This window comes from Mytilus californianus, unplaced genomic scaffold, assembly GCF_021869535.1.
Source record: "Mytilus californianus isolate M0D057914Y unplaced genomic scaffold, xbMytCali1.0.p SCAF_7, whole genome shotgun sequence".
In the NCBI taxonomy this organism is placed as follows: domain Eukaryota; kingdom Metazoa; phylum Mollusca; class Bivalvia; order Mytilida; family Mytilidae; genus Mytilus; species Mytilus californianus.
The window spans coordinates 109625374-109647831 of record NW_026262723.1 but is presented as its reverse complement, the minus strand read 5'-3'; the positions used below and the strand labels follow the sequence as shown (position 1 = coordinate 109647831).

At 32.6% G+C, this 22458-nt stretch overlaps 1 protein-coding gene across 1 annotated transcript in view; it reads right to left on the bottom strand.

Moving 5' to 3' along the window:
• The window catches only part of LOC127709630 (protocadherin Fat 4-like), a 75117-nt gene that overhangs the window by 21379 nt on the left and 31280 nt on the right, over positions 1–22458 (bottom strand). Inside the window, exons 10-23 of the mRNA XM_052215235.1 lie at positions 21274–21465; positions 18647–18847; positions 16663–16830; positions 14429–14590; positions 11652–11719; positions 10916–11159; positions 10025–10176; positions 9426–9504; positions 8249–8321; positions 7113–7291; positions 6270–6396; positions 4530–4678; positions 3035–3173; positions 1040–1270 (exon numbers count right to left, since the gene is read on the bottom strand). Of these exons, the coding sequence (XP_052071195.1) occupies positions 1040–1270; positions 3035–3173; positions 4530–4678; positions 6270–6396; positions 7113–7291; positions 8249–8321; positions 9426–9504; positions 10025–10176; positions 10916–11159; positions 11652–11719; positions 14429–14590; positions 16663–16830; positions 18647–18847; positions 21274–21465 (2164 nt within the window). The remainder of the gene's footprint in view (positions 1–1039; positions 1271–3034; positions 3174–4529; positions 4679–6269; positions 6397–7112; positions 7292–8248; positions 8322–9425; positions 9505–10024; positions 10177–10915; positions 11160–11651; positions 11720–14428; positions 14591–16662; positions 16831–18646; positions 18848–21273; positions 21466–22458) is intronic.

Here is a 22458-nt window from a genome sequence, read left to right as displayed (position 1 = left end):
AGGTTTCATAAAATTCTGTTGTGTGGTATCAGAGGAGTTGCGATGACAAACTGTTGCAGTAGTACATTAAAGTAAATAAGTTCAAAGGGGCGTAACTCCTAGAAAAAAAATTGAACCGTAATTTCCTGTCGATATGCACATCTACATAGTATGTCCTTATTATCTAAAAAGGTTTCATGAAATTCTGTTATGTGGTATCAGAGGAGTTGTGATGACAAACTGTTGCATAGTACATTGAAGCAAATAAGTTCAAAGGGGCTTAACTCCTAGAAAAAAATTGAACCGTAATTTCCTGTCGATATGCACATCTACATAGTATGTCCTTATTATCTAAAAAGGTTTCATGAAATTCTGTTATGTGGTATCAGAGGAGTTGTGATGACAAACTGTTGCATAGTACATTGAAGCAAATAAGTTCAAAGGGGCGTAACTCCTAGAAAAAAATTGAACCGTAATTTCCTGTCGATATGCACATCTACATAGTATGTCCTTATTATCTAAAAAGGTTTCATGAAATTCTGTTGTGTGGTATCAGAGGAGTTGCGATGACAAACTGTTGCAGTAGTACATTAAAGTAAATAAGTTCAAAAGGGCGTAACTCCTAGAAAAAAAATTAAATAGCAATTTCCTGTCGATATGCACAACTACATAGTATGTCCTTATTATCTAAAAAGATTTCGTGAAATTCTGTTGTGTGGTTTGAGAGGAGTTGCGATGACAAGAAACAGGACTGACGGACTGACGGACTGACGGACTGACGGACTGACGGACGGACAGACGGACAGATGGACGGACGGACGGGTAAAAAAAAAATACCCTCCGCAACTCGTTGCGTGGGGTATAATTAATGTAATGATTGAAACTAGAAATAAATCAATATCAGTGCAAGTAACAAAGAATCTGATAAGTGTCAATTCATAACAATTTCAAAGAAACAAACCAATATTCAGTCCAATTTCTATATTTCTACCCATCAGTTACTCTGGAAAGAATAGACAAATACTTCAAAATCTTTAAAAGCTTTTCAACCTATTCTTACCTGTAGTTCTGTCAACACTGAAATAATCTCCTATATCTGATCCTGGTACTTCCTCAAAGTTCTGAACATTTTCAGTAATGGCAGGATCTGTAGCAATCAATGTTGTTAACATCGTCTGTACATTGGTTTCCTCAGATATCCTGAAGTTGTAGTTAGGATTGCTTACTGTCCATGGTGGAGCAAAGTATGGATCAACAGAAGCATCAGCAAGTATTGTGATCAAAACATCAGCTGAAATAAAAAGTTACTTAATAATGAAATTGAGAATGGAAACATGGAATGTGTCAAAGAAACAACTACCCAACCAAAGAGCAGAATACAATGGGTCTTTGACACAGTATTAATTATGTATTAATTGTTCATTTTAATGTGTGAAGGCCTCGTGTGAGATTAACAATTGTATGGTAAATGAGTTACCTTCGTTAAATAAAGAATTTATTATTATTATTATTATTATTATTACAGTGAGAAAATCCAGCACACGGATATAGCAGGCAAAACTCAAACAGAGATTCTCATGTAATTATCTTAACATAAATCTAGAAAATAAACATGTTGTTTGTGACCTAAATGATGTCACAAAAACTATTCCAACCTTACCTAGGACTTTTCAAGTAAGCAGACAACATTCCAACCTTACCTAGGACTTTTCAAGTAAGCAGACAACATTCCAACCTTACCTAGGACTTTTCAAGCAAGCAGACAACAACAACACAAAGCAGCATTAATAACAACCAAGGAATTCAACAACTCTGAATGAGACATTGATATGCGACAAAAGACATATATACCTCCACTCATGATTCAAAATATCAGAAAAAAAGAAGTAGGTATCTGACACATCCAAAAACTGCTCATTCATTACAACTCATCACTGTTGAGCTGCTGACCTTATATTCTGTGCAGTAGTATTGGAAAAATTTGTGATTAAAATTTCGAGTTTATTCAACATATTGAAAAATTCAAAGTATTGGCAAACATGAAGTAGGTATAAGTGCTCACTGATTACAACTCATCACTGTCAAGCTGTTAAACAAATATGAAGTCATTCTGTGAAGTAGTTTTTCTGAGAAAAGTTTGACCAAAATTATTTGTTGCACAAACAGACAGACATACGAATAGATATACAAACAGACAGACAGACTAGGGGATTGTAACTTAGCCCCACAAATGTTACAAAACCCAACACCTAAAATGGGGGTATAATAATCAGGTTTTCTGCATACCGATTCAGTAAAATATCAGTTGTGAATCCTAATATGAAGTCAAGTGAGCAAATAAGTTCAAAAAGGCTTCAAGATGGTATTGTGACCAGCAGCTGATATTTTACATTATTATATGACTATATAATTTCTCTTTTCTCATTGGCTTAAAGCAAAGGTAATCTTCCTTGATAAATCATTATAGTCACAGCGGGAAAATCAAGAGAGGTAAATACAAGATTTGAAACAGCTAAACTGAACCTAATAGTTATTTTCCTAGGATGTAGATTTATGGCTTCATTTTTCTTTGATTTATCAGCAAACTGGAAGAAGACTTGATAAGTTGAGGTCAAACCTTTAAACATCAGTTCTTATACATGATGTTGGTGATAAGTCTTGGTCAAATTTATTACAGCAATTTCAAGTATATTTGACATCACAAAGCCATCATATGCAAATTTTATGAAGAGCTGAGCTGAGGTGAAACAGGCACATAGGTGACTGATAACTATCAAATATATTTTATATTCCACAAGATATTAAAATGTTCTGAACCAAAAATGATTTTGTACTTTAGTGTGTGTAAAGTTGAAGTAAATTACCTAGCAAGACCTTGTTAAAAGAAATTTCAGCCTAGTTAAAGATTTACCCTCTCGTAGTGGTAAGATTTGACTAAATACCTCAAACCAGGGACACAAAACTGGTAATCAATGGAACATGGCATGTCTTAATTTCTTGTGTTAACCACACTTTTCTGTCCGATTCTGAACTAACCATTCAATATATTCATTACCTGTGGTTGTTTGAGGTGAAGGCTCCTGTGCATTTATATCCTGTGCCTGCACATTGAAGTCAATAGTAGCTGCTGCATCACGACTTAACTTCAAAGCAGTTGTGATCAATCCAGTTATATTATTAATGGTAAAAGCATCCTGTTTTTAAAAAAAAAATGACCTTTTGTTATAACAATCTTTATCAACTCACACATCTATTTTCCTAGAGGGTCTTAGCAACTTCTAAAGGAATATCACTATTTTAAATACAAACACAAAAAGTTCATTATACAGTAAATAAAGTACTCTGCATATATTGTAATGTTTGATACTCTGAAAAAAAAAGCTGAACATATATTTGTAAATGTGTGTAGTTTTGTGAAAAGTGTTGAATACATAACAAGAAAGGGAGATAACTGTGTTTATTACTTAAAATCATGATAAGGAGGGACACCACTAATTTTTGGCCCAATTGCTTCCTATGTTAAATTCTTCAATTTCAAGCCTTTATAGTGCTTTTGTCTTAACATCAAATAAAGTGACAGCCGTTTCATGTCAGAGCACTATCTTAACTTGTCTTGAGCTGAAAAATCAACATTCCTGTTATTGCATATAAGAACGTACTGGTTCCCAGAATTTAGGAAGTACCAAAATAGGTATTTCAGATCTGAGAAACAGGCAAAATATACCCTCCTTTTTTAAAACTTCATGTAAAATTTTTATTATTCAAAATTAGCAGTCAAAAATATTCTACAATGATCAACAGTCATTCAGCTTCATTTGATACCAAAATTACAAAAATATGTACTACTTTCTAGTATGTTCTTCCTGATCAGGCCCAAATTAATGTTGGTACACCATATAATATCTTTGATTTTGCTTGAAAGTTACTGCCCTTCCATATCAGTATACGTAATTAAGTAACTATTGTAGGAATTTAAATTGCAGGTATGCAATGAATTTTTTGTTAGAAAAGTAAGAAATAATGCATTGCTCAAGAAAACCAAATTTAGAATTTTTCTAATTATTTATAAAATGTCATTGTGACAGTTCTAACAGCCATCAACTTTTTTATACAAGTGTGCCTGAATATTAGATGTTTTGATTATTCCAAATATCTTATGATCAGAAAGTCAATCACCAGAATTAGATAATGAGAATATTTTTGTTACACTGCACTTGCTTCATACTAACATCCTTTCACAAAAAACAGACTAAAATTTCACCCGTTATCAGCTTGAAGAGAAGATTCCAAACTGCCACTTCAAATTTTGTTGGCCCCTAGGTATTATGAAAGGGTAAAGCCTCTTGCATAAGCACATTATACAAGTAACTGTTTCAGTGTCTATGTTGATGCTTTGTCTTTTTTGTTGTCTTTTCCTGAGTAAAGTTATTCGAAATCTATTCGAACTCACAACTTCAGTGTTGACAGGCTAGTGATACAGTAGTTCAACTACTTAGACCACTCGGCCACTGAGGCCCCTTGTAGGTTTTTATGAATATGCTTCTACTCACCCTGTAATCAAATGGGAAGACAGAATTAATGACAGCACCATTACTGTCTCTGGCTACTATAGAACTTCTGAGGATAGAGTACACAAGACTACTAGTAGAATCTGGATCCGTGGCTATCACTGTGTCAACTATAGCTCCAATACTAACACCTAGTAATGTAAAAGGGTTTTATTTAAATGTAAACCAATCAAAACATAAGTCTGATACAGAGGAAAATTTCCGAAATAAATTATTATAATGCACATGCATTCAATATATTTTACATAGTGATCAGAGTATGCTATAGTTGTTGCAATTGTATACAAGTTTTAGTCTTAAGGTAGATGGGGGTCTAGATCAAAATTGATAGATTTTTTTTTAATTTTTCAAAGTGTAGTGTATATCATGCTCTTTTCAAAAATATAATAAAATGTATGGGTCACAGGGCTTTTTTTCAAGTTATAGGTTGTGCAAAATTGTCAGATTTTGTATAGATTGCAATTGGACATGAAAACCCAAATTTGTATGATAAAAAGAAAACTCAATGATAGAATTTTAAGATAAAATATGTGAAGATAGCTCTTATAAAGTGATTTCTGAAAGTAAAAAGTAAAAATGGGGGCAAGAGACTCATTTGCTTGCTACAAAATAAAATAGGTAAATTCCTTAAACATTCCTATATCAAATTTACATTATCACAGTTATCTACCCTTATTTGGCAAAGTTAAAAAAAATTGAATAAAAAAACAAAAATTCTGAATTTGTAAAAATCAGTAATATTGATAACATAAAACAAACTATTTCCTTAAATTAATGAAAAGTCTTGCAAATTAATTATAATCTTCTCTCAAAATTAGCACAGTTCATTAAAGATCTAGACTAATTGTTTTCTGCTTTTTTACAATCCAAGATGGTGGAAGACACTTAAACAACAATTTTGATGTTTTGTCCTGTTAAGGATATATATTTAAGATATTTTCCCGGTGGTATATCAAGTACAGCTCAGACATTTTCCTTGCTGTTTAGTTGTTTTTCAAATAATTAAGTATTCATTGTTTTGCACAAATTAATAACAGCTACTGCATAGTCTAAAAATAACCCGAATAGATCTCAAATGATCTCAAATGATGGCAAACCACAAGTATAAATAGTTCTGAATTTATTGAAGTGGACATGTCTAAAAAAAGACTGAACATATGTCAACTGATTGCAGGCAATGTGTCCAAACCGTACTGAATTTATCCCAGAGGATATATCTGAAAATAGATTGAATATATCTCCACTGATTGCAAGCAACGTGAATTTTTTACAGTACATACTTCAGAAAATTGACTGTAAGACTGAACAAGTTTTCCTTATTTATTGTTTAGTCTATGAAGATTGATTTAGATTAAGCTATATAAGGGCTGTTCCATTAAAACATACATGGTACCCAGGGTACCAAAAAAATGGAGTAACCACCTATAGAGGCAAATTAGAATTTTACTTACATTTCCACTATGCAAAAACATAGATTACACCCAACCATAGTTGAGATTTGGAAGTGCCTTCCCTGGGTCCCATGTATGCTTTTATGGAACAGCCCTAAGTACAATGTATTGATTATAACCACTACAATAATTAAATCTGATATGCTTACATCAACCTACGTTTACTTTTTGTTATCAATTTAAATTGTAATAGTAACAGTAAACCTGTAAGTCTATTGTTGAAATCAACATGATTTATACATGACTAGCTTTGAAATATCAGACCACATACTTTCTTGAATGTTAGTTGTGTAGACCTGTTTTGGAAATACTGGTAATTTGTTGTTAGCATCTGTTATTGTGACCAAAACTGATGCTGTCCCTGTCCTGGGAGGACCACCTTCATCTCTTGCATGGATCTATAAAATATTATTTGACAATAAAAACTTTATTCTACTATCATCCCCCCCCCCCCACCCTCAAAGGTTCATTTGCAATATGACTTTCATCCTCCCTGTCACCAAACAAATACAATAGGTTGGATAACTTTTGGCATTTTTATTGAGAGTCGTTATTACGACTTTTTGTGATTCAACCATCATACTTAAATTCCTTCGTTAGTTATGACAAATTCATCTGACAAGAAGTAGACGTGACTTAAGTCATAACTTGTGACGATCCAAAAAACATACATTAATATGTTTGTTTCAAGTTTTATCCATTCTGGTACATATTAAGATCTTATGCACTGTAATATATGCATCTGAAAGACACCTAATACTAATAACAAAATTGTATGAAGGAATATATAAAACTTCACTTTTTATACAAGCCTAAAAAGTATTGAAATTTAGTCTCCTTCCTCTATTCATATCCACCTTATAGTAATAAAATGGAATACCTTTACCTCAGTAAAAATAAATAGTGGTCATTTTTGAAGACAATAACATGTTAAAATGACTTGCATAACATCTCCAAACTTTAATAACAGTACCGGCAGTTTGACAATATGGAGTAAACATCTCTTGTATGATACTGAGAATATATCTGCTTACAAAATGAATTCAACATATCATATAAGATATATAAGTTACTTTTATCATAATAATAGCCAAGAGTCTTCGTGCCAACTTACAGTAACATTGTATAATTTAATATTGTCGTAATCCAGATTTTTCCTGCCGCTGACAGTGATAGCACCATTATCTGTATTAATAGCAAAGTTATCTTGTCCTCCACTCCAGATGTAATACTTAATATTACCATTAGATCCAAAATCAGCATCAGTTGCCGACACAGTCGTGATGGGTGTGTCTAAAAATATACAAAACAAAAACTCATTTTTATTTCTGACAGACAATAAAATTGTGTAAGTTTCTCCGACATGTAAGAAAGGTTAACAAATTAAATATAATATCTTAAATCATTTAGTAGTTCTCAGAAAAACACAAGGATACAGTTAACCAAATTAAAGGGCAGCTATCCAAATAATTTTTATATCATTAAAACAGAGATGATCAAAGATGTTCTGACACAGCAATACCACAACATTTTTAAACAAAATACTAAAGAGAGGTTTGTTGGTGATACTTTCAAGAGGGAGCTATTTCATTTATATTACCACTCTGGACTTTTAGTAACCTTTATCAGAGGGAGCCATTTCACTTATAGAACCAATGTAGACTGTTGATATCCTTACCTCTGGGAGCTATTTCACTTATAGAACCACTGTAGGCTGTTGATATTCTTACCTCTGGGAGCTATTTCACTAATAGAACCACTGTAGACTATTGATATTCTTACCTCTGGGACCTTTTACCCTTATAAAACCACTTTAGACTATTGATATTCTTACCTCTGGGAGCTATTTCACTTATAGAACCACTTTAGACTATTGATATTCCTACCTCTGGGAGCTATTTCACTTATAGAACTTCTGTAGACTTTTGATATTCTTACCTCTGGGAGCTATTTCACTTATAGAACCACTGTAGACTGTTAATATCCTTACCTCTGGGAGCTATTTCACTTATAGAACCACTGTAGACTGTTGATATTCTTACCTCTGGCAGCTATTTCACTTATAGAACCACTGTAGGCTGTTGATATTCTTACCTCTGGGAGCTATTTCACTTATAGAACCACTGTAGACTATTGATATTCTTACCTCTGGGACCTTTTACCCTTATAGAACCCCTGTAGACTACTGATATTCTTATCTCTGGGAGCTATTTTACTTATAGAACCACTGTAGACTATTGATATTCTTACCTCTGGGAGCTATTTCACTTATAGAACCGCTGTAGACTGTTGGTGCAAATATAGGATCATGGTTGTTTTCATCCTATCAAAAAAGTATTTAGTATACATATTTATCAAGCATAGATTTCAGGAAAGGTTGTTTTTAAGGATATATTACGGAGAGGCATTATCTCTTACTCCAATCTAAACAACTGTATCTTGTATGACATATAATTTTGTGTATACTTATGAATAAAATTATTCATGAAGAAATTTTTATCAAATAAAAGTATTCATCTATTATAAAACAAGCAAAGAAAATCTGCATAAGTGTAAAATCTGAAATACATTTCCATCACATGATATCTTTTTTAATATAATTTTTATATACAATTTAACTATATTACTTTTAATTTACCGACTAAAGTGATTTTCAATGGAGAATTGGAGAAGAAAGGATAAGTATGATGTGGACACAAGACCAACAAGCGACATGCAATCTAGAAAATAAGTACCATTCCAAAGGGACGGCACTCTAATTGCTGTTTTTCATTTGAACAGTTCCTGTAACACTTTAATTATTAATTATGCAATTAGTTAATTTAGAAAATTTTATATTTTAAGATAATGGAAAATATAAAATGGATCAGAAATCAATTAAAACCATTTAAAAAAAAATCGATTATAACAACCTAGAGGGAAAATAATGTGTATAGATGGTCCGAGTACACAGTTATTTCGTAGTGCATTTCTTTTAGACAATAAATGAAAATTAAAAAAATCCCACCTGCGCTTTCTCAATAATATTTTTACAGTGTGTTGTACTACTTTTGGGACAAATTATATCAAAATTATAGAAAACGTCATCGGCTCTAACTCAAAATATGGACAATTTTATGTTAAGGGGGTCTTGAAATCTTTTGACAGCTTCCGAAGTGCTTATTTTTAACCTTTTTCAGCTGGACCAAATCACTACTTTACTTTAAAATTCATGACCCAATTTTTTTTACAGTGTAATTTCATCCCCCTACTTGCTATTTGAGGCATAAAACATGAAGAAATAAATTTCGAAGGGGTATAAAAAAAAATGGCAAGTAACACACTGTCCACACTAGGGACTATATTTGTGGACAACGAAAATCAAAGGACGATAACTGTGTACTCGGACCAGATTGCTCTTGGGTACAGTACTTAACAAACAACTTACTATAATTGATACTGTAATTGTTGTATTAGTCTTCTGTGGAGGTTGATCAGCATCAGTGGCTTCTACTGTTAGTACAAAGCTGAAACAGACACAAGTACTCAGAAACTGGAAACTTTTATTGAACAAAATCATATGGACTATTATCATGATTATTCACATATCATTCATTCAAGATGGCATTCTGATTAATCATTTATTTTCTTATTTTAACAAATGTTTAGCTAAAATATCAAAAACTAGGATATTTCAATTCTCTGTTAAGAGCACTATATTACAAAATTGATAAATGATGTCTTATTTGTAAAATTGTTCTTCTGTTGTAATGTCACACTTTAAATGTAGGAGAGTAACTTTTATACAAACTACCCTTTTACTTTTTTCTAATTACAGTAAAATTAGAAATTATTGCGATGTCTTTATAAATGCGAAAAAAGCGACGGTATCAGTTCACAATAATAAAAACTAGCATTCATTATTTCAGCAGTGATTTTCTTTCATCAAATATTTGCAAACACATTTTTGCCAGAGGTTAAGGATTTGCAATAATAAATACATGCATTAATTTACAGTAGAACCAATGAGACTTAACATAAACTTACAATCCTTGGTTGTTAGGAGTTTCATTATAGTTGATAGTTCTAGTGACAGACAAAACACCCGAGTTCAGTCCCAGTATAAAGGCTGCCGGTGGTGGCGTGTTCCCAGCTATGATTCTGTATGTTATATTGTTTAATGATTCTTTGTCCGTGGCCTAAATAAAATATACAGTAATGGTTACACAGTTTCCAATGAATGTACACTTGACAGAGAGCATGACAAAATAAAACATTGTGCGTTTTCTTTTCAAATAAATCCGTTACAGTATGGTTTGCATGCAGAAATTGACATATTACAAGACTGAATAATTTAGCATCCAGTGCTCAATATTAGTGTGAATATTCACTGAATTTATTATCTTTACAGCCTATATAAGCATTGAAGAATTAAGTATTTCCTGTACTTGTATTATTAGCATTTACTGTAAGTAATAAACTTTTGAAGAAAGTTAACTAGGCCCATAGCATTACATAAACTGAGTTTGGATAATTACATGTACTTTGGATTCCTTTATTTTTCGTGGATACCAATCTTCTAGGATATAATTTGAATTCATGATTTTGCCATAGTCTACATACAAGACTATTATAGAAAATTTGGAATTCATCAAAAATGTTTATTCTTGGTTTACCTATATCTGTAAATATCCATGGAAATAGGTATCTGATGTATAATAATGAATCCACAGGAATAAGAAGTCTACTTTCCTTCATATACATAGGTAAACAAACAGGTCTTGGAAGAATAACGATAAATAAACTGACCTGGACAGTGACAGGTATTAGAAGTGACAAATCTGTTACTTAACTGGACAGTGACCAGTATTAGAAGTGACAAGTCTGTTTCTTACCTGGACAGTGACCAGTATTAGAAGTGACAAGTCTGTTTCTTACCTGGACAGTGACCGGTATTAAAAGTGATAAGTCTGTTTCTCTGATAGATGTTGTGTAAGTGGGCGGATTAAACACGGGTCCAAAGTCATTATAGTTAATGATCTGTATAGATAATGGTACACTTTTCTGTCGTGGTGAGGCTCCTTGATCGACTGCTATATATAGTAGTTCATATCGAGGTGTCACTTCAAAATCTAGTGGTTTGGCCAAAGTAATGCTTCCAGTGGTAGCATTTACATTAAAGCTAAAATGATAAAACAGTAATATTAATATTTATGATATATATTAGTTAAATTAGCACTATCCTTTTTTTGCCACATATAGAAATATGAATTTTAAAACCAAATCGACAGCAATAATTGAAACTGTCAAATACAATTGGAAAACCACCTCTTTGTTCTCCTTTAACATCACTTCTAGTACCAATAAACTCTATACCAATATATATTACAATTTTCCATTATTATTATTTTTAATCACTTTTGATACCAAAATAAGCTCTGTACGAATTATCCACTCTTTTTACACATCACTTTTGATACAAATAAACTTTATTCCAATTCTACCTTTCATTTACACATTACTTCTGGTACCTGATCTAGAGTTTCTGTAAACTATTTCTTGTATCTATTTCCTTAACAGTTGTGGAACCAGATAAACTGTATCTAAACAACCACTACCTATTCATCCGCTCTGTTGTCATATAATCTATATTCTAACAATCTAATAAACTTACACATCAGCTCCAGTGCCTGATAAACTGTATCTCAATGCTGCATTCAAACCACTGTCTCGATCTGTTCCCTAAATATACAGTTGACATGCTAAAATATCTCATTTTCTTAAAGTATGTTTACATTCATATCAAGGTCAAGAGAATCATTTAAAAGTGACAAGTATACCTCACAATGATTCTACAGACCAAGTATTTCTTAACGTCAGTATAAAAAAAAGGTGCTATTTTACCGGCTCCTGCAAAATAGCCTCCTTAGCGCTATTTTGCAGGAGACGGCAAAATAGCGATTTATATAGAGTTTTGCTATATTGCCGGTCTTAATTCAGATTTTCAGTATATTAATTAAGAAAAGAAAAAATATAGAAACATACAGTTTTATAAAAAATCTCTAAAAATATGCCTTCTTTTCTTATTTTATACATAAGTAAAGCATGAATATTAAAATTGATATTCTTTACTTTTACAAGAAGTCTCTAAAAACAATATGTCTTTTTTAAGAATTTAATACACATTAAGCAAAGCATGCATATTAAAATCGATATTATAACTACAATTCAATGAAAATATCCTTAAATCAAAAGTAACATTCAACAACCTCAAAATGCTTTAAAAGTGTTAAATAACCAGTGCCTTTCTTTTGGTGCATTCTTTGGTCTTGCACAAGGAAGATGCTGCCAATGCAGACATGAACTGCACATAACACATAAAAATACAGAGATGAGGTATGGTTTTTTTTTGTGTCTGCATCACTTTTGCAGAAATTGCAGATTTCACATTATATTGCACATTAAATTCAACTTTCATAGAATAAATGCTGTAAATAGATTTCCATGCATCGTCTGTACAATACCGGTATTTCTTTATTAATTTTAACGTGAGGGTACCCAAATTGCACCTATTTTGACAGTTTTTTTATCCAGACAAAATTTTCCATTCTGTGTTTATTTTGTAGACGTATCCTTATTTACTATATAGTTACACCAATTTAATTTTGAATCCATATTAAATCATAGAAAAATGGGCTTCAACTGACCTTCAAACAATCCATGATTATGTAATGAGGAGTACCCAAATTGCACCCATGCTAAAAATCACATCCTTAAAAATCAAATAACAGATGATTTTTTCTTTTTCTTCAAATATTTAGAACAATTTGACATTATTCCATGCTGACTTTTCATTTTTTTAAGAAATGGATGCTTGTTACATATTTTATTTGCTCATTTTTAAAATATGACTTTTTGTAGATTTGACTTTTTCCAGTGAATGCTTCATCTGTTGATATATACTGTGAACGTTTTGTGTATATTTAAATATATTTACTTATGTTGAAAGACGTTTAAAATGTCAAATCATAAAATTACAAATTGTTTTCCCCTCAGGATTTCCGCAGCTATTATTGTTGAATAGGTGCAATTTGGGTACTGTGACATTATAATCACTAGTTTGTCTGGACATGAATTTGAAACCATTTCAGGGCGGGTTTCTACGTGTTCCTCCTCTATCACCAGACAGTCATCAACTGCTGACTTTAGTTTCAATAACAATTTAATTTCATATAGTCTAATAAAAACTGAAATAAGACCGGCAAAATAGCACGACTCTATATATTTTGATATTTTGCTGGAGCCAGCAAAATAGCCATTGCCAAAAAAAAAAAAAAAAGAATGCCATTATTCTTTTTATCAGCAATTCACCGTAACTATTTGTTTTTTAGTGTTTAGAACAGGAAATTACATGAAGAAGTTACAAAAACTATTTGTATGCATACAAAGCATCGTAATAGTTGTTTGGTTGTATGAGTGACGTGTGCATTTCATTGATTAATTAACATTGATTGACATGAAAGTAAGACATTGCTTAATATTTCAAATTTTCACATCCAGTCCTTGTTCTTAAAAAATATTAGGCAGAAGGATTAAAGGGAAAATGTACAAATTACCTAAAAATATGATTCTGAGAATTTTGATGCTAGTGAGATACCAATTGTAGAGATCCATTATTTTTCTCTGACCGCCCTCATGTATATGCCTCATTAGGTGATGATGTTTGCAAAACAATCACTTTTGGTCTATGACATAAATCAATTTCTGTTATGGGTAAACATTTCATTTCCTTCAATGGTGGACAAACTCAAGATTGGTCTATACAAGCTATAGGCTATCAGGACTGTATTGCTATCCTTGTCAATATTTATAAATTATTGGAGAATAAGATGAACTGTGAGATCTGACTCAATAATGATACCCTTCTAGGCTGTTTTAAGTATTCTGTCAATAGAAAATTGATGAGCACTGGATGTGAAAATACATGACGCAGTAGAGCATGCTCACTTAAAACCTGATACCAAATTTCCAATTGTTCTGATTCCTAGTTCCTGAGAAAAATGGGACGAAAATTTCAGTCATGGACACATATGTGTTAGAATATATACAAGTATTTGGTAAACAAAAAGTTGATGAGCAATAAATGTGAAAACTCATCCCACAGTTTGACTTGCAAACATATAGCCTGAAAACAAATTTCAGGCAGCTGTGATTTGTAGTTCCTAAGGAAAGAGCAATGGAAGTTACATGAGGACAGAAAAGTGTAAAACAGTATAGCCCACTCCTATGGATATGAGGTAAAGTTAAACAATAAATAAGCCTATGAGGTAAAGTTAAACAATACATAAGCCTATCAAGATATGATTACAATAGAAAATGCCAAATTTTGCAGAGAATATAAAAGGCCTCTCGGTATTTGTTAAAATTACCTTAGCAGGTAAATATACTTACTGTTACACTACCTATAGGCTGGCCAACTGCCAAATCTTCTCTGGCCGAGAAAAAGTAACCTGCTTGTGAGAACTCTGGATAGTTATCATTGGCATCAAGTATATTAATGGTTACCACGGTTATGCTAAATCTTGTGGCATTGTTTTTATCCATGGCAACAACCTTAATACAAAAGTTAGATAATTAAACAATAATATAAATTTATTTGTCTTTGTAACCTTTACTGTTTAGTTCATTTTTGGTTATATTCTTTGTTGTGGCTCTGAATTTATATATCCCGCCATTGTGTTATTGTGCTATGGACATTTTTTGTATTCTTGTCTTTCATTTTTGCTTATGTGCTTTGTCTATAGAGTGTCTATATGCTATTTTGTTTTTCTTTGTTGACATAGTTGTTTTTTTAGTGATTAAGATTATAACACAATGTCGACTTCTGTACCCCAATTTTTGACATTTTTACCTATTATGACTGTTTGTTTTGCTCACACATTGTTGTCAATATAATGGAACTCTATGCAACTGTTATACAAGTGAGAGGTTTAGCTAGCTATAAAACCATGTTTAATCCACTATTTTCTACATAAGGAAATGCCTGTACCATTCTTTGAATTTTCCTTGGAGTTCGGTATTTTTGTTATCTTACTAAATAAATATCCACTTTAAATTTGTTTACAACACTTACATAAAATCAATATGGATTAAAATTATGTAAGCCAAACATCTGTTTCGTCTAAAAAAGACTCACTAAAGTACAAGGTTGAAGAGCATTGACCCAAAATTCCTAAAGGTTATAAATTTTGACATCTCACCCTGATTGCAACCTATGATAAGGTGACAATCAAGGGTCCGGAAACGGTCATATTTGATAGTCATGTCCTAAGCTGGAAGCTATTTGCCCTAAACGAAAAATTGGGATTTAGGACAAATTTTATTTTTTTACAGAAATAATGTAGGTCAATTCTTTGAGATCTGGTTTCTTAATCGCCATTTTGCACTTATTCCCTTTCCTGTAATAAAACTGGCACTCCAGTATAGTTTGATAATCACGAGGGCCCTCCTAATAACTAGATTAATGCCTCCGGGAAATATTGACCAATGATCGCTAATCACTTTTTATCTGTGTTTTAATTAACACCTGACATAAAGAAGTAAAATTTTCCATGACAACTGTATTCTTTTTTTTTATTACTTTTCAGCAAAGCCAATCTTCAATTCTGATTTAAAAATTTAAACTTAATTTAATTTACGTAGAAGAGTAGAAGTAAGTATTTTTTCACGAGTAACACATGCTTTCTTTACTATGTAATACGCATGCATGAAATTGTCTTCAGCAGATTGGACATTTAATCGTAAAATGCAAAACGATTTCATGCTAAATCAAACAAGTACAACTATTATCTGTTATACTCAAACATTTCTAAAGGTAATAAAATTAAAAGGCCGGTAATTTCCTGTCAATTTGATAAACAAAACGAATCCCGGAAATGAATCCGGAATGTCTCGTACTTTAGTATTCGCAAAACTTCCAGTTTTAATTTGGTCTCCAAAATCGATAGAAACGTTAGCAATGTCTGAGAAATTTACCATTTTGAGTCATTAACATCAATTCAATTTTAAATTGTTGCCTTCCCTAAACTGTTCTTGAAAGTTTTTAGAAAATTGGTAAGAAAAATCACGAAGTAAATGCGATGAAACAGTCAATACAAGTTCGTTGATTCTATGAATATAGTGACACTACTAGTAGTGACAGTCTGATATCGACAATTTGAAAAAAGGGCACCCACTTTTAAGTCATCTCGAAATTATCGAAATTGTGGGAAAAAATTTCCGAATCCTTGGTGACAATACAAATAAGTTGACATTTTCATGCAGACAATGATTATTAACATTATCATTTGACTGCTGTGTTCAAAATTGAAATAGGAAAACGAAAAAACAGACTACTAATTCTTGGAACTAAAATATAGACAAGTGTCTAAGTCTAAATAAGATGTGAATACATTAGATAGACTACTAAAGCTGCCACCACCAACTAATTCTTTAAAGATATAGAAAAATAATAAGAGAAAAATAAAAACAAAATTAGTGTGGTTTCTGACCCAAGACAGGCATATAAATATGTGAAGAGGGTAACACTAGTTATTCCAGTAACTCAATCCTATTTTTATTTCAATCAGCAGAACAACAAAAGAGACATATAAGATTTCCAAGTTTATTCAATAACCTAGTCTTACCGTAACTGTCTGTATACGGTTGTCTACTACCTCATAATCTAGTAAAGAAGGATTTACTATCGTCAAACTTATCAAGGCTGACCCTACTCCATTGTCAGGTGATACCAAAAAGTTGTTTTTAAACGGAAAAGCGTTTGTAATCGTGATATTAAATCCTGCAAAGCTTGCCTGAAAAAGAAAAAGGTTAAAAAGGTTAGATGTCAAATTTAGGTCTCATTTCAATATATATAGTAACACTGATGTGAAGCATGTCCTTCTGAAAGACTAAAGATTAACTGTTGTTTGCTTTAATTCCAGAGGCAAATATTCCATACATGTATACAGGATGAGAATAAATAGAGAATATCATATGGCTTTTTCAATATCACAATAATCACATCCTTATCAACCCAAGACACCAATATAATCCCAAGAACTCTGCTCAAGGGATTATATTGGTTGAGGGTTGATACGGTGTGTGATATTGAAAAAGCCATATCATAAACACTTTATTATATACCTCACGTAGATGGGTTTTTTTTATGTTACATGACCTCATACAGAAAATATTTCCATACACCAAATAAAGTTGACCTATTGCATACAGTATTAGAAAAACAGACCAAAACACAAAAATCTAACATCGAGCAATGAACTGTGAAAATGAGGTCAAGGCCAAATAAAACTTGCCAGACTGACATGTACATCCTAAAAAATTTGCATACACCAAATATAGTTGACCTATTGTATACAGTATTAAAAAAACAGACCAAAACACAAAAAAATCAACATAGAGCAATGAACCGTGAAAATGGGGTCAAGGTTCAATAAAACTTGCCAGACTGACATGTACATCGTTAAATATTTCCATACACCAAATATAGTTGACCTATTGCATTCAGTATTAGAAAAACAGACCAAAACACAAAAACTTAACTTTGACCACTGAACCATGAAAATGAGGTCAAGGTCAGATGACACCTGCCAGTTGGACATGTACACCTATAGTAGACCTATTGCTTACAGTATCTGAGATATGGACTTGACCACGAAAACTTAACCTTGTTCACTTATCCATGAAATGAGGTCGAGGTCAAGTGAAAACTTTCTGACCGGCATGAGAATCTTGCAAGGTACGCACATACCAAATATAGTTATCCTATTACTCATAACAAGAGAGAAATTTACATTACAAAAAATCTGAACTTTTTTTTCAAGTAATCACTGAACCCTGAAAAAGAGGTCAAGGACAATGGACACAAGACAGAAGGAAACTGCATATCATAAGGCATCTATATACAAAGTATGAAGCATCCAGGTCTTCTACCTTCTGAAATATTAAGCTTTTAAGAAGTTAGTTAACACTGCTGCAGACACTGCCGCCACATCACTATCCCTATGTCGAGCTTTCTGTGAAAGAAGTCGCAGGGTCGACAAAAAACGGTAGGGAATCTCGATTGAAAAGTAATAGGACCTGTTTGCAATAGTCACTGTCTGACTGCTGGACAGATTAATATTTCTGTACCCCTATTTATATTGTATACACCTTTATCTCACCTGAATAGCAACCTTTGGGGTTACTTTGTACAATACCTACAGCTTTAATCTGCTGTTAATCAAATTATTGGTAAATCAGATAATTTTCAGGCAACAGTAACTTAAAAAAGAACATAAAAACTAATAAATATTTACACTAGAAGTTATGTATTTTAAAATGACAAAGTTGAAAATGTGAGATTTCAAGGGGAAATAGACAAAATCTTGTGGTGTTAAAATGGAATCACAATGTCATGAAATAGAAGTTCTAATTGGAAGAAATATTCTGTAGTATTTGTTCCAGTGGAAAAAATATTACAGAATTCGTTCCTTATGGAATAAAGAGTATAGAATATTTGTTCCAATAGGAACAGATATTATGGCATTGTTTATAACATGATTCCAGTGGAACTTTTGTGAGGCAGAAACAAATATATGTTGACTTACACTCATTAAAACCTGTACTTACATCATCAGGGTCAGTAACTTTCATTGTCAGTCCAGGAAGAGTTGATGCCCCTGATGTCTGTGAACCCATTTCAGTGACATTAACAGTATAACTGGAGAATTCAAACTCTGGTTGGTTGTCGTCCATATCTTGTATATTGACAGTGATGGTGGTATCTGTTCGCTGATTGGTTTCTGTACCGTTTAATTCTATTTCTATTGCCTATAAACAGATAGATACAAAAATCAAACCATGCCAAACAATGACATATCATTTATTAGAATCTATTTATTTTAATCATAGCTGCCATAAAACAGACATTATGAGTATGTGTAACCCTGTAAGTGAGCTCCAAAAAGTTAGTGCATGTTTGTTTTTAATAATTACCATCATTATTTTTGGTAATCAGATATACAATTTTGTAGGAAATTGTATGCTCCTCAGATACAGTTTTGTATGTTACTGATGCAGTTCTTATCTTATCTAAAATTACCAGAAAATCAACCTAATATCAAGCTTGTAACACTTGTCTGTTGTTAGGACTTGTTCATCAATACAGAAGATAACAGGGTGATTTTATGCTTCACACTACCTGAACATTAAACTGATACCGAGCCTGTAGAAATTCTTCGTTGATGGGGATTGTTCATCAATACAGGAGAGAACAGGGTGATTTTTTTGCTTTACATTTACATTACATCAAACTAATATCAAGCTGTAGAACTTTGTCGATATTTATAGATTATTTATGGTTTTGAAAACAAGAGTTTCTAGGCTATATAGTAACAAACTCATCGAAGGGGGATAGCCCTGAGATGAGATGTAGCCTGGAAACTAGAGTTGAAAGACCATAGACAGTCTGTTCCTAGGCAATGTCAATAGTAAAGGCTTATGACATCATCACGTTCTCACATACTCTACTTGAATGGAGAAAAACTATTCTCAGTCAAGACTAGCTTGATATTGAAAATCATCACACAATAAATTGTCATGCTGGGGCGCAGCTTGATACGACCGCAGAGTTCGAACCCTGAACAGTTGGGGCAAGTATGGACACAAAATTCAAGCTTGATACAGCACTGAATTTGGATTGTAATTAAATATCTGACACAGCATAGGTTTCTGACACAGAATGAATGTGGTCTAAGAACTAAAAAAATTTTTAATTTACCTATTCAAACCATATCATTATTATTTGCTTTTATATATAAATCAGAAATAACCAATTTAAAATGGAAAATTTTAAAGAAAAAAAAATCCCCCCCCCCCAATTTTTTGAACCCCCTTATGATTCATCACCCCCAAACTCAATCCCAGCCTTCCCTTTGTAGTATGGTACCTTGCAGTACAATTTCAGAGAGATCCATACACTTTAACACAAGTTATTGTCTGGAAACTAGAAAAATGCTTGTTTTTTGGCCCCTTTTTGGCCCCAAATTCCTAAACGTTTAGGGCAATTACCCCCAAACTTAAACCCAGCTTTCCCTTTGTGATATTGAACCTTGTAGTACAATTTCATAAAGATCAATACACTTACACACAAGTTATTGTCCTGAAACTAGAAAAATGCTTGTTTTTTTTGCCCCTTTATGGCCCCTAATTCCTAAAATTTTGAGGCAATTACCCCCAAACTCAATTCCAGCTTTCCCTTTGTAATATGGAACCTTGTAGTACAATTTCATAAAGATCCATACACTTACACACAAGTTATTGTCATGAAACTAGAAAAATGCCTAATTCCCAAAATTTGGAGGCAATTACCCCCAAAATCAATCCCAGCATTCCCTTTGTGATATGGAACCTTGTGGTACAATGTCAGAGAGATCCATACACTTACACACAAGTTATTGTCCTGAAACTAGAAAAATGATTGTTTTTTGCCCCTTTTTGGCCCCTAATTCCTAAAATTTGAAGGCAATTACCCCCAAAATCAATCCCAGCCTTCCCTTTGTGGTATGGTACCTTGCAGTACAATTTCAGAGAGATCCATACACTTGAACACAAGTAATTGTCTGGAAACTAGAAAAATGCTTATTTTTGGCCCCTTTTTGGACCCTTATTCCTAAACGGTTTAGGCAATTACCCCCAAACTCAATTCCAGCTTTCCCTTTGTAATATGGAACCTTGTAGTACAATTTCATAAAGATCCATACACTTACACACAAGTTATTGTCATGAAACTAGAAAAATGATTGTTTTTTGCCCCTTTTTGGCCCCTAATTCCTAAAATTTGGAGGCAATTACCCCCAAAATCAATCCCAGCATTCCCTTTGTGATATGGAACCTTGTGGTACAATGTCACAGAGATCCATGTCTGGAAGTTACAAAAATGCTTATTTTTTTCCACTTTTTGGCCCCTAATTCCTTAACTGTTGGTACCATAACCCCCAAAATCAATCCCCACCTTCCTTTTGTGGTATGGAACCTTATGGTAAAATTTCATAGAGATCCATTCACCTAAACTAAAGTTAGAGTGCGAAAACCATTGTGTCTTCGGACGATGACGACGACGACGCCAACGTCATACCAAATATACGACCGCAAAATTTTTTTGCGGTTGTTGCGGTCGTATAAAAAGATCAAAGCAAAATATATGAAAATAGCAATATGATTGTTTATTAATACAGGAATTATCTAGGTTATCTTACCTGAATATCAAACTGGTACCGAGCCTGTAGAACTTCTCTGTCGATAGGATTGTTTATTAATACTTGAGACACCCAGGTGTTTTCAGCTTTTTTCACAGCATCACCTACTTTAAACAACTGATTTGGATCTGAAATTTGATAATTTACAATAATTTCATCAAATCTGTTTTTTAAAACACATAATATGAAACACTAATTTATGTTTCTCAATGATTTGAAATGTGGCTTTTCATAACAATTTCTGTACTAACAACAATCAGGAGTAGACAGTTGTACTGTATCTTTAATTGTCTACAAGTATGTTTCCACTATAATACCTTTAACTGTCGCTACACATTCTGAAATTTGATTTTTCAATCTCAGCATGTTTTCATTATTGAAATATTTAAAGTCACCATACATGTACTGTACATGCTGCTGTATAAAAGTTTTTAAGGTTTGTTGTCTTTTGAATTGTAAATAGAATTTCTCAATTGAAATGCAATGAATCTGAATGTTTACTTTGAATAACAAGAGTCCACACACTGAAATGTCTAACAGGCTTTAAAGAAAACAATTATGCTACAAATATTAAATTAAATTAACATTATCAATGATCTATGTTAATGGAAGTCAAAGTCAGATGAACCCTGTAATTCCAACATGTAAGTCTAAAAATCATTTAATACATTTGTACACCAAATATAGTCAACCTATTGCTTATTAAGTTTCTGAGAAACAGACCTAACCACAAAAGCAAAACTCTGATCTTTGACCCATGAGGTCCAGGACAGATGAACTTGTCAGAAAGACATGTATACCATACAAAAATTCCATACACAAATATAGTGGACCTATTGCTTTCAGTATCTTTTCAACCAATTTTTAAAATGAAAACTTAACACTGACCAATGAACCATGAAAATAAGGTCATGGTCAGATGAAAAATGCCAGACAGACATGTCCATCTTAAAACCATACACTACATATAGTTGACCTATTTCTTAGAGAATCTGAGAAACAGACTCAAATACAAAAAAAAATTAACATTGTCCAATTAACCATAAAAATGAGATCAAGGTCAGATGAAACCTGCCAGAATTGTCATTTACATCTTACAATCATTCCATATACCAAATATGGTTGACCTTCAGCTTAAAGTATCTGAGTTACAGACTTGACCACGAAAAGTTACCCTTGATCACA